Source organism: Populus trichocarpa, chromosome 3 (genome assembly GCF_000002775.5).
Source record: "Populus trichocarpa isolate Nisqually-1 chromosome 3, P.trichocarpa_v4.1, whole genome shotgun sequence".
NCBI lineage: Eukaryota > Viridiplantae > Streptophyta > Magnoliopsida > Malpighiales > Salicaceae > Populus > Populus trichocarpa.
Window position 1 is genome coordinate 13733612 of NC_037287.2, and position 14211 is coordinate 13747822.

General features: G+C 28.3%; 1 protein-coding gene across 1 annotated transcript; it reads left to right on the top strand.

Moving 5' to 3' along the window:
* The first annotated feature begins 1867 nt into the window (after positions 1–1867).
* LOC7479229 (IRK-interacting protein) lies at positions 1868–3745 on the top strand. The gene is made up of 2 exons (XM_002303498.4): positions 1868–2053; positions 2231–3745. The coding sequence occupies exons 1-2, from the start codon at positions 1952–1954 to the stop codon at positions 3614–3616; spliced, it is 1488 nt and encodes a 495-aa protein (XP_002303534.1). The 5' UTR covers positions 1868–1951; the 3' UTR covers positions 3617–3745.
* Positions 3746–14211: the final 10466 nt, after the last annotated feature.

Consider the following 14211-nt stretch of genomic DNA (forward strand, 5'->3'; position numbering starts at 1 on the left):
ATTGTGTTTCTATACTATAAATTTAAACTGTATTCTATTAAATTGGCCTGCAATACATTTCTTAATTTTGATCAAATAACTTGAATTCTCAATAATATACAAATAGAAGAGAATATATCAACATATAAAATATAAGAAAAAACACTTGTAAAGATGAAACTGGAAAATAAGAAAGTTCAACTAACAAAACGTACAAAAAATCACTGTTACAGTTTACAATAAATTGGAAGTGGGTGAATAATGCACAACACCGCTCCTTTTCCCGCGTATTTATGTTTTGTTGTAATGTTAGATACTGTCAATTCTTTAGAAGCGGACAAAAAGAATATGCAGATGATTAACACATATGAGAGTAGTAAAACTCAAATAAAAAACATCATAATAATTATAAAGAACACTAAAAATATTTAATTTTTATCCATTGAAGTTTCTGGTTATTAAAAGGCTATTAAAACTCTTTGTATAAAAAAATTAGAAAACTTTAATAATATTAAACAGAAAAAACAAATAAAAAAAAACTAGAAAACATAATAATTAATAACAAAAAAAATAAAAATAGAAAAATATAAAATTAATCGAGAAAAATATATATTAAAAAAAAAAATTGCATTAGTCTTCCAAGTTTGAAAGAATTTATCTTTGAGTTCATACCTTAATAAAAAATCATTATTCACCATGAACATCCTTCTATGTGTAATAGGTTTCTAATATATTTGTTCGAGTCATCTTATTATAGCTTTTTAATACAATATTTTTGTGTGAGTTGTCCTATCATAGATCCCACCATTAGAATTTTCAATAGCAACAACTGATGTAGATGAAAACAACACATTGTTTATTAGATGTTTCTTTCCCAAGTGGAACCTTTTTATCCTCTCATACACAAGCACGTCATGTTCAACAACCTTTTCCAGCAATAATTATTCAATAACAAACAATAATTAACACCTAAAATCATCGAGCTCCGATAAACATCCTCTACAACCTCCAACCGTTATGACCTGACAGCACATAACAAAATCCGTTAGAAAATATTAAGCTTTGATATGAACTGACGCAAACGCGAGTGTAGAATAACGAGGTTTATTTCAAATCAAAACCCTCAAAGACCAAGAGCACCATAACAATAAAGAGACATTCAAAATATTTAATTTTTATTTATTCAAATCTTCATTTATCAAAAGGCTATTATAATTTTTTATTAATAAAAAAAAACTAGAAAACTCCATTAGTATTGAATAATATGGAATAAAAAAACTAGAAAACTCCATTAATATTGAATAATATGGAATAAAAAAACTAGAAAACTCTAATTTAACTAGAAAAATTATTTAATTCAAATAAAAAAACTAGAAAAACATAATAATATAAAATAAAATAAACAAAATTAACTATAAAAATATCTATCTTCCTAAAAAAAACTCATGCCAACTTTAATCAAATTGCAAGATACCGGAAATTTTTGTTTTTTTTAACTCACCAATTGATTTAAAAGGATGATCTATCTTTAAAAATATTAATTAAATGTACCAGAAACAAATTTACTCAATAATACGTCACATTTAAAATAAAAAGTCCAAATAATTGGATGTGCCGTGCAAGTTACTGCTTATGCTGTCTCATACTATCATACGTATCCTTGCCACGAAAATCTAACCACACAGCCATTTTTTCAGTATCGCAGAGCTCGGTAAAATACTTGGTTGATGTCTACCTGTGATTCATCAACATGATTACAAGACGACAAAGACACAACCGAAGAGAAATGAGAAAAATACGAAAAGAGACCGAAACTGAGAAAACTCGGCTACATCAGTACCATATCCTAGAACTAATTAAAAAAAACAAAACCCATCATATATATCCTCGTATATATCACTAGATGGTCAGATTTACATGGAGCACTAGTTATATACAAAACTGCCAAATATGAGATAGGCAACAAATAATCATGGCAATTTCATCTCCTCCTCCTCCTCCCTCTAAATCTCCTTCCTCTCCTCCACCACCACCAACAGTAGTACTCCCTCTTCAATCTCCTCATATTACTCCTGTAAGTTAACTTACAGCCACTATTTTTTTCCCTGAAAATAAATGGAGAATTCAAGAATTATCTACTTTAGTCAGACCACATGTTTAGCACTTGAAAGTTTGCGATAATTTCTTTCTTAATTACCAATTTTCTTAACTTTGTTGACGTTGTTTGTTTCTCTTCTAATTGGTGTGGCAGATTCAAGAATGTGAAAGAGAAGAACAATATGATGAATTCAGTGAAGAGGGAAGCCAAACTACTACTAGCAAAGCAACACCAGTTAATTTTATAGACAAGAGAGCAACACCAAAGCACCATCCAACACCTCTCCGTGAAAAAAATGGCAAGCCGAGCGCCAAGAAACGACATGGTGATAGCAATGATAGAGATGGTGGCGGTGGTGGCGGTGGTGGTGGTGGTGGTTCAATTTCTTGTAACAAATGCCGTCCACATGCAAGAGAGAAGATCTCGGTGGTTCCCTTGGACACTAATGGCTTAAACAAGCATTCATCTATTGCAAGTCCTAATTGGATTTTCAAGTCCATATTTTCTTCATTGACTAGAAAGAGTCCAAAATCCACTGGTGATGTGTCAATAGCAAGAGAAGAGCAATGGAAGATTGCAATAGCTGAGCTTTCTCACAAGTTGATCCAAGCAACAAGAAAGAGAGATGAAGCACTTCTTGAAACTTCAAGGCTCAAGTACTCAATGGCTGAACTTGAAAAGAAGCTTAACAAGCTTGAAATTTATTGCCATAATTTGAAGTCTGGACTTGATGAATGCAGCAGCAGCAACCCCCTTTATCAGATTGGAAAAGGTTACAATACTCACCAATATCAACAAAATGGTCTTATGGGGGTTAGTGAAAAAGTGATAGAGCAATTTTTGATTTCAGTATCAGAAGCTAGGTCCTCTGTTAGGCTATTAAGCAGGTCACTTACTATGCAACTAAGGCACATGGGAGTAAAAGTTTACGAGAGAATATCTGTGTTGCTGCAACCTTATGATATAAAGATTTCATTCTCCAAGAATCCGAAAGGTGTGCTCTTTTACCTCGAGGCCTTGTTGAACAAAGCTTTCTTTGAAGATTTTGAATCTGCTGGGTTCCAAAAGACATCTGTGAATCAAATATTGAACCCAATTGATAGATGTGAAGCAAACTACGCGTCATTTAACGTGCTTAGAGATTTGACATGGGAGGAGGTATTGAATCAAGGGACAAGGCATTTCAGTGAAGAGTTTAGCAAGTTTTGTGATAGGAAAATGAGTGAGATTGTGGCTATGTTGGGGTGGAATAGAGCCTGGCCTGAGCCATTGTTGCAGGCATTCTTTGGTGCTTCTAAAAACATATGGTTGGTGCACCTTCTGGCCAATTCCGTGCACCCTGGCTTTCCAATCTTCAGGGTGGATAAAGGGGTGAACTTCGACTCAATTTACATGGAGGATATGGATGGAGACAGGGCAAGGAAGTTGGTCCCAACCATGGTTCGGATCATGGTAGCACCTGGGTTCTATGTTTATGATAACGTTGTCAAATGCAAGGTCCTTTGCAGGTACTGTAATCATAGTGTTAATAATGATTAGGGTTTCACCCCTTCTCCTTAGGGTTTGTTCGATCCAAATCTTGAATATTTTGATTAGTCTGTACTAATACTTTTGCTGTTAATTGCAATATGGAAATGTCAATATTTGATTATGTTTTCTTATTTTAAATTAATATTTTTTAATGATTTTGATATATATTAATATATCAAAGAAAGATGAGATGTCAAGTATGTTCCTGGGCCTTTGAAATGGGGAATGGGATCAAATTACGAAATTAAATATATATACACACACTATCATATTAAATTAAATAAAAAACATTTTAAAAAATCAATTTAATATTTTCTAAAATAAAAAAATTTAAAAAACATTTTAAAAACACAATAACAATAACTAAAGGGTAGAGCAACCATAAATGCAAATCCTTCAAATTTCTTCCGCTCCCTACATGATCACCAAAATATCTTACCTAACAGCCAATTTTGAAATGTTGGGGGCAAAAGAGATTACCATGTCAGCTGTTCAGTACATTCTTCGGCAATTGGCACTGATATATTGCTATCATCCCTCATTTCTGATCACTGGTGTACGGGTTGGTGATGTTGACTATTATAATATATAATGTTTTAAAGTATTTTTTATTTAAAAATATATTAAAATAGTATTTATTTATTTTTATTTATTATATTTTTAATATAATTACATGAAAATAATCTATAATGATAATAATTTAAAATAAATAAAAAATCAAAAGCCTTTAACCTTAATTAAATTTTGATTCATAAATTAGTAGACTTTTTCTTGAAAATGTTTCTTTTGAGAAAGGAGATTGTGCTAACATTTTATTTTTAACATTATTAAATTTATTAAATTAAAAAAGAGTGAAGATTAATTTTATATAATCAAATTTCAATTCTTTCCACTTTATGAATAACGGATTTCACAATAAGAATTTAATTTTTATATTTAATGGACATTCTATTAATAATTTAGACATTAGTTTATTGAAAAAAATAGAGATATAAACATTGAAATGAAAAAATAAGAAGTAAAAACATAGAGTCGGATGAAGGCTGAAAACTTGAATATAAAAATATAAGTTGTCATCGCCCCCACTTCTTTCCCTCCAGAAAAATTCTGTAAAGAAAAATATATATATAATTGAAAAGAAAGAAAAAACCACAGGTTGAGGCTGGATAACCCAAGCACGTGCACAACAGGCAACGCACCAGGCCTCGGCACACCTGGTTTGGGTACTCCAAAAAAAAACTTAAACAACAAGGAAACAATAGTTATGAAACTCTGCCTCATGGTTCATTCAAGGTTTTAGTTTCAAATTATTGTATTTGTAATTGGCTCAGTAAAATTTGAGTGACCTTTAAGGTAAACTCAAAACTCAAATGACCCGTTACAATTATATTATATTTTATTTTATTTAAGTCAATATTTACACGCATTGTTTTTTAATTTTTTAATGTGAAATAGCTATATATAACTACAGTCACGTGTATTGTTTTTTAAATTTTTTAATGTGAAATAGTTATAAATAACATATATTTATAAAGATTGTTTCTTAAGTTTTAGGTATTTTATAAATATACTACACTTCATATTTTTTTATATAATTTATATCAACGTAAATTATTTCTCAACTTTTTAATGTGAAATAACTATACCATACTACATTTTACATTCTTTTTTATAGCATATATCTACATACCTTGTTTCAAAACTTTTCTATGTGATATATTAAAATCTTAAATATAATTTTTTTTCTATTTTTCTAAGTTGACCTGGATCAACCCGTGCTGGTCAAGTCAATCTCCAGGTTGAATTTAATAACTATAAGAAACCCTGAACCAATCAAGGTAGGGGGTAAATACACACCCACATATAATAGAGAGAAGTTTGTTGAAGCTTGGCAACTACCTTTCAACTACCAATCACTGACACACGCCAGACCATCAAATTCCTCTTGGTCAGACGATTTAACTGCCACATACATGGCCTCTAGTCAATGGCCTAGATTTCCATATGTGCCTTCTAAGTGCTTGTTTGAGTGTATGGTAGATGTTGTTTTTCAAAGTATTTTTCGTTTGGAAATGTATAAAAATAATATATATATATATATATATATATATATATATATATATATATAATTTGAAGCTAAAAAAAAACACTATTGGACCGCAATGTCAAACATGAAATAAATTCTCATTGTGACCATCCACATGTCGCGCATACGCACTCTTTATTGTCCCTGTTTTATTTTAATTTGGTCCTATGTATGAGATACTCTTTTATCTTGTCATTTCTCTTTCAATTTAGGTTATTGGTGAAATTTTCTATGATTTCGTGTGTTGATCTATTTTTTTAATGGTTTTTCGCATATTTATTTGTATTTTACACGAATTGACGTGATTGAAATTAAGTAATTAGAGTTTTATTTGACTCAATTTCAAGCGATTTTAATTTCGTGTAGTCGAATATAACAAAACTTTATATTCTTAAATTTTGTTGATGTATTAAAAAAGGATTGAAATTTAATCATGTTGGTTGACATGTGTGTGCATAAAACTCGATGAGAATGGGTACGGGGTAGGCAGTATTTATATTGACATTGATATTTTATTTATTTTATGAATAACTAGGGAACGATGGTGATTGATAGAATCATCATAATAAGAATATAATTTATATTTTCGAGAGAGACCAAGACTTTTTGAGTCTTCAAAACACCGAATTTATAACTAATTAAAATCATGATCAAAATCACATAATTTATAACTGATTAGAAAAGCTTAATAATTAATTCACATATCTTCCTAGCTATATTAATAATCATCTTAATCAGAGCTTTTTTTTTTTTTTCAACTTTATCTTTATATTTTTTTAAAAGAGAATTGTTAGATTATTTATTTTAGTTCAAACACCAAATCTTTGATTTAAACCTCATTCGAGAAAGTCGTTTCAATACCAAATCTTCGAGGTTGTCTTGATTTAAAAAAAATTATAAGAAAATATGATTTTAATATTTATTTAATTAAAAAATACCATAAACGAAGTTATTAAACACACTTCCACGTTACTCAATACCAAAGGTGGACGATTTTTATATATCTACTGGTTTTTTAATAGTTTTTTTAGATGACCATTGAGTTTATATATGCATATCTCCTGTGAAATGCATATATATGTTTTAGTTAACACGGGATATTTTAATTCTCCTATACTACTGGTAATTAATTTTGCACAAATTTACAATTTTCTGTCATATTTGTTATGATCTTAAAATATATGTGCATTTCACAGAATAAATAACAAAATCATAAATATAAAATTTATGCGCGCGTGTATAAAATATGTGGTGATGAAAAAAAAGCTAACTGGGCCTAGCCCAAATGGCTTTCACTAGTCCAAAAGAACTAGTATGTCTTGGTTTTTAAAATTTCAATAGTTTGGGCTTGGGCCATACGACCAGTGGGAAATCCAGCCATGACACACACCGCGGTGCAGGGTGATGAGTTCAAAGATAGTCAGTGAGACGATGCACTCTCCTTGACTTGCTCACAGTCAGTGCAACATTTAGTTTCTCTATTAATGATAATATTGTTAGTTTAATATAACACATGATTAATTAATGGGTTATACGTGATATTATTATAAATAAATTTTTATTATTAATAAAAATTTAATTTATTTTTAATATTTATATAATATTATATTAAGAAATCTAATATTTGATTTATAAATCCAGAGTAAATATAAATTTAATGGGACAAAAATATTTTGTAAAAAAAGTTATAAAGTTGTTATAATTTAAAATTTCTATTGCATTAAATCATTGTTTCTAAAATGTTCGTAGTCGATGCTTTCTTAAATACAATATATTTATTAGAGTTGTAGAAACTGATATGTTTTATATTCTTTTCTTTATGAAATGAAGCAGCTGTTTTTCTAAGTCGGGGTATAAGAGATACATATAACTAATATGTCGGTGTTTGTCATAAGACATGCACAATAAATTGACTCGTATGAAATTTTTATATGGAGAGATCATCCATGTCTATGGAAAGTTTTATGTGACGGTTGTGTAAGTAATCCTTAGACTCGAGATCACTAAGATATCTTATATAAAGAATGCAATGCTTTGACCTTCTTACATATTATCTTAATCGAGGTAACGAAATGACAGACATTGGGCACTGCATGAATTATATGAAGATATTTGAGTGATCAATAGATGATTCATCACCCTGGTGAATTATGAAAAATATTTTATTCGTTCTCAAATAGTATTAACTGAGAGATTCTTGTCAAAGATGGAATGAGATCTGAAAAGAGGTTTCAAATCATATTCAAATGATCGATGAGTCGATGACTATTATGTAAAGAATAAACATGATTTAACATGAAAGACATACTCGATGCTTTAATGTTAAATCAAAACATTATTGATGAAAGAATATTAATTACATCGAGAAACCGATCACTAAAATGTTAAGTCAAACCATTAATGACTTTTTTAATATTTAGGAATCATGATACGTTACTAGACAATGCACTTGATCTTTAAATATAAATTAATCAATTGTTAAATTAATAATAAATTAAATTATTTAATTCTATTTTATTATAATTATAATTATAATTTATATGTAGATCAACATATTAGGAATCTAATGGGTCACCTGTATTAAGAACCACTAGTAAAAAATAAAACCAGGATGATTTAATTAAATATGACTTGATTAAAATATATTTCAGAATTAACTATTAAAATATAGTTAATACAAATATTATATTTCTAAACATAGAAAAATCAAGTAAAGACTTGATTGAGTTAATTTATAAAATTAATCTGAATTAATATATGGATATTATTCATGGGTAAATTGATATTTTGTCAATTTATAAGGTTTTTCATATTTTCCTATAAATAGTAAGATATGCCTTCTATTTTATAATGATTGTCTACTAGACATAAAAACTACATAAGTCACATAATAGAGAGCTAGCCTTCAAATAATGAAGATTTAGAGGTAGACATAATAACCCCTCTATCATAAATAGGGATTTAGAAGATTTTTCACTTGTAGTTCATATGTATTATAATTAGAGGTTGGACAATTGGACGGTTTGTGGTTTGCAAACCCAGCCTTCAAATAATTATTCAAAGCCGAAGAATATTAGATATTCAGGTAATAAATCCCTAAACAACTCTAGATTTGTCTAACGAGATTCTTGAGACTCTTGAATAATTTTGTTTTATTGTTTCCGTTGCGTGTATGATATTAAGAAACCCAACAAATATCCTCCCCACATGTCATCTCAAAGAAAACCTACCAAACCACCAATGACACGACAAGGAACCGCAACCAATGATAAACACCAACCTCTTTACGAATAGCACAATGACTAATAACTTATTTTCTTTATTCACTGCAATACACTTGTAAGTATTCTTCATCATTACATAACTCTTCACAAGATAAGCTATTGAGACCAAAGTTTACAGATACCTCGAGTCACCGGATAAGTCTTTTGAGGTGAATACAATAAAAATAACGCCATACAAAACAACACAACAAACCATATAAAGCAGTTTCCTATACTCTTGCTTTGCTAATCTCTACACATATTTTTCTATTGCTCCACTTATTATTTTCGTGCTTAATATACTCTTCTTAACTTTCATTATACTGGAGGGTTTTTTTATTATGACAAGAGACTTGTTTTGCTAGGAAGTATGAAAGTCACTTCGTTAACTCACTGGACCAATGATCAAGTTTACTCATTTTACCAATTCAAATTGTAACTGTGTAAAGCCTAATCCAATTTTTAAATTTTCACGACTTCATCACCTAGACGATGAAGGATATACAAAATTACAAATTGGATATTGTATATATCTTTCCCTTTGCACATGTTCCTAACACCTATCTCTCTCCTACCTCTGTGTGTAAAATTTTTCCTTCATGCATGCCTTTATCGGTGAGTTACATACAAACTATCATTGGATAGATCTTCATTGTCATATCTAGTTGGCTTTTAGTCTCATGTTCAATTCTCGAATTACCTTTTCAACTATCCATAAAATTTCTTTGGTAGTTTTTTCATGGATATGATGTTAATTAACCAATATAGCGAATGAATAGTGTTGCCTCTATAAACACTTCCATTGTTATTTCTCAAATATTTTGAATTATCTATATTTTTTATGGTTTTTTTCCATTATTATTGAGTAAGAAGATTAGATGTGAGAGTTTGAGAGAGTTGGATTTGTTTTTCTAATATTGATGATTAAGTTTATGTTTGGTGATAGCTTTTGTTATTACGGTTTAAAAAAACAGGTTTTTTAAAAAATCATTTCTAGTTGTGGTTTTAAAAAAATAATTCTTCAAAAGAATGTGTTTGGTTAAAACAATTACTGTAGTTTTTTGTATGCAAAATAAGTGAAAAGCAAATCTTCATTAATGAAAAACATGTTACTTTAACTTTTACAAAACTAATGTTTAAAATATAATTACAAGCAAGGTCCAGTGTAAATAGCAGGCTAACAAAACAATTTTTTTCTACGTGGCTAGACAAAAGCAAAAATTACCACAATACCAAATAATTTTAATAGTTTTTGCACCTAGCGGTTCCTTTCTCTTAGATGATGTTTGGTATCATGGTAATTTTTATTTTTTGCTTAACCACCAAGAAAAAAAAATGTTTAGTTAAGCAAAAATCTAATGCTTTTTGCATTAGATCCCTCATGTAATTGTATTTCAATACTTAATTTTGTAGTTAAAACATTTAAAAAAAAATTATAATCATAAAAATTACCATAATACCAAAGTTAGCAAGGGGAGGCACCGTTTGAAAAAGCGGTCGTACCATACTTTTCTAAATTTTTGTTTTTTCTTAAAAAACTTTAAATCAATATTTTTTTAATATTTTATTATTATTTTAATGTGTTGTATCAACAATATAAAAATTATATAAAAAAAATATTTTAATATATTTTTAAATAAAAATATCTTAAAAAATAATATCTATTATACTCCAAAAACAAAGCACGATATAAACTAGTGAGCTTATCTAGAAACCAAGCAAAATCTGAATGTATTGCCACATTATCCTCCTAAAACCAGGTTAATTTGAATGAGAAGGATATATTAAATTATAATATATTTTTTTGAGATGTCATAAAATTACCGTTATCACAGTCAGCACATGTACCTTCCATGCCCGCGTGTTCTTTTTTTGTTCCCTTAAGCGAAACAGTAATATTATTGGATTGGAAAAAAAAAATATTTAAAGGAAAAAAAAATACTGAAATAGTGGAGAAGGAAGCTTCTTAGACTCCTACAAGATCACACAAGGATGGAACTTTCTTGGATTTTTATTCCATGTAAAATAGTCAAATACTTAACAACGAAGTATTCCCAAACAAGGAACTCCCGCCACCTTACATTGATGTAGATAAACACTATGATTAATGAATGAATAACTGGAAGCCAGATGGCAACTTATACTAATATGGAAACTTGTACAATGATCATTGCTTTCGTTTTTAAATTAATGTCAACAAAAATCATTTTTTATATATAATGTTAGTAAAAATTTAAGGATTGTTTCGTATCATTTAGTAAAAATTTAAGGATTGTTTCGTATCATTTTAATTTTTTTAATTTTCTATTTTTCATTTTTTTAATTTAAAATTTGTTTTATCATACAATTCTTTATTTGTTCAATATTTAGGCCCTTTTTGTTTCACGGTTCCAAACTTTTCTGTATTTATTTGTTATTAGAAAAATTGATCAATAAAAAATACTTCCCGGTCAAAAAAAATTTATTTGGTTTTCAGAAAATTGTTTTCCTTTTATTTTAGAGGGAAAACACTTTCCATAAATTGTAAAAAAATTAGAAATATTATGTTATTTACTGATTATATTAAATTTGATCCTCAAACTTTTGATTGCTATATATTTTGTTTTGATTTTTTTTTTCAATTTCATCCCTTAAAATTTGATTTAATTTGATTTTTATATCAACTTTTGGTTCTCGTTTTTATTATTGTTATTTTCTTTTTTCTTATCATTTTCTTAATTGAAATTTTTTATCTATCAGATTTGGTCCTCATTCTTTTCATTGTTATTTATTTTATTTGAAATAATTTATGAAATTGTATTTTTTTTTAATTTCATCGTCTTTCAACTTTTTTATATGTTAGATTTGATCTCTATTATTTTGATAGTTAATTATTTTATTTTAGATAATTTATTAAATTATATATTTTTTTAATTTTATTCTCATTCAACCTTTTAATTTGTAAGATTTGTTTCTCATTATTTTAATAAACTTGAAAAAAAAAATTAACAATTTATTTTCTACCTCATTTTCCATGACACAGCCAAACGCTGAAAAATATTTTCCAACTTATTTTTCATGATACTACCCAACATCCGAAAATAATTCACTTTTCAAAAATCTATATTTAAAAAAAAAACCATTTTCTAAAAGGAAACTACTTTCTAACAAACAAACGGGGTCTTAGTCTAAATCAGATATTCAATTTACCTGGATTGATGACTATTAAAGAGAAAGTTAACATGCAGGAAAACACTATATATATATATATATATATATATATATATCTGTGTGCGCGCGCCTCTGTTTATCGTTGATTGTAATAGGAAATGACAAATTTACCTAGTAAAAACTCTTAATAAGTTGTATTTTTTAAGATAAAATGGTCTTTTTCATATGCCATTTCTAATTGTCAAAGGATGTCCTGGTTTTTTTTTTTTTTTGCATAGTAAAATGATTTGTTACCCCTAAATAAAATAATCATTTAATCATGGTCTAGGGTTTTTTTTTTTACATTCCATATTTTTTTCTATATTATAATTACTCTATTACCTCTTGATCATGACACAGCCAAACGCTGAAAAATATTTTCCAACTTATTTTTCATGATACTACCCAACATCAGAAAATAATTCACTTTTCAAAAATCTATATTTTAAAAAAAACCATTTTCTAAAAAGAAACTACTTTCCAACAAACAAACGGGGACTTAATCTAAATCAGATATTCAATTTACCTGAATTGATGACTATTAAAGAGAAAGTTAACATGCAGGAAAACACTATATATATATATATATATATATATATATATATCTGTGTGTGCGCGCCTCTGTTTATCGTTGATTGTAATAGGAAATGACAAATTTGCCTAGTAAAAACTCTTAATAAGTTGTATTTTTAGAGATAAAATGGTCTTTTTCATATGTCATTTCTAATTGTCAAAGGATGTCCTGGTTTTTTCTTCTTTTTTTTTGCATAGTAAAATGATTTTGTTACCCCTAAATAAAATAATCATTTAATCATGGTCTAGAGTTTTTTTTTAACATTCCATATTTTTTTCTATAGTATAATTACTCTATTACCTCTTGATTCAATTTTTCAAAAGTTTGACTTGAGGGGCTCGCTTATAATTTTAAAATGATTTTTTTGTAATGATACTGGGTTCCCGAGGTTAACATAGTATTTTTGAAAAAAACAAAAAGCTGGTGACATGTGTATTGCATGTATCAGCCGCTCTGCCACTTTTGAGCAACACCTATGAATGACTCTGGTTGTAAAAAATGTGATTTCACCAAACCTTTCGATTTGTCTCAGCCTCCTCTTTCTTTCTGTGCAGCACGTGTAGTCGTTGGACCTTCATCGTGTCATCGACATCCTTTTTTTTCTTTTCTCTTTCCTCCTGTAAATCCATGCTTGCCCTCCACATTTTCATATAAACCCTTCAAGTTATTTTTCTTTTGATACTGTCCCTTATTTTTTTTCTTTTTTTTATTTGATTAATTTATAAAATTTTGTTTTGTTTACAAATTCATTCTCCTTTAATTTTTTCTTGTCTATTAGATCTTGTTATCATTATTTTGATATTTTTATTTAAGTTCGTTTTGAATTTGTCTTTTTTTTTCAATTTCACCCTTTATTTTTTTCTCATTCCATATTTGATGTCTACAATGACTTTCATACTTACCCACATTCAATTATTGTGGACTAGCCACCTCTTAATTGATTGAGGTTACTGTTGTCTTCTTTATTTTTTTTGCAAAGTTAAGTTACTATAATGCCCATAAATGCAAAATAAAACTTAACTTGAGTCTAAGTTTTTTTTTATAAAAAAATTCACTTTTAAAGTTTGATTTCAAGGGCTTAATCGTCATCTTAAGAGCAGTTTGGTCTTTTATTTAATGTTGATAATAATTTAAAAAAACTATTTTATTCTTTTTTCTTGATTTCATCCATCAATATTGAATTGGTTGGAAAATAGACCTCGTGAATGTTTTTTTTTTGCTTTGTTTGTGGGTTACCACGGTCTCAAACAAATGTTAATTTTAGGATTGATGCTCGAAATTATAAGCATATAATTTTTTTCATATAATTAAATAAAAATTATTTTTTAAAAAAGTTATTAAACACAACTTCATGAGTTGTGTGTGACTGAGGTCATCCAATATGTCATCATCTCAATATTTTTTTTTTGGTTTTTCTTTATGAGTGAATCCATGCTTTTGTGGTCATCTGAGTTTCCTTTAAACCAATTGGGCTAGCTCTTATATCATTTAA

Coding starts and splice junctions, on each gene's coding strand:
- LOC7479229 (XM_002303498.4), top strand. CDS start 1,952: ATGGCAATTTCATCTCCTCCTCCTCCTCCCTCTAAATCTCCTTCCTCT. Junction 2,054..2,230: donor AATCTCCTCATATTACTCCT/GTAAGTTAACTT, acceptor TTGGTGTGGCAG/ATTCAAGAATGTGAAAGAGA.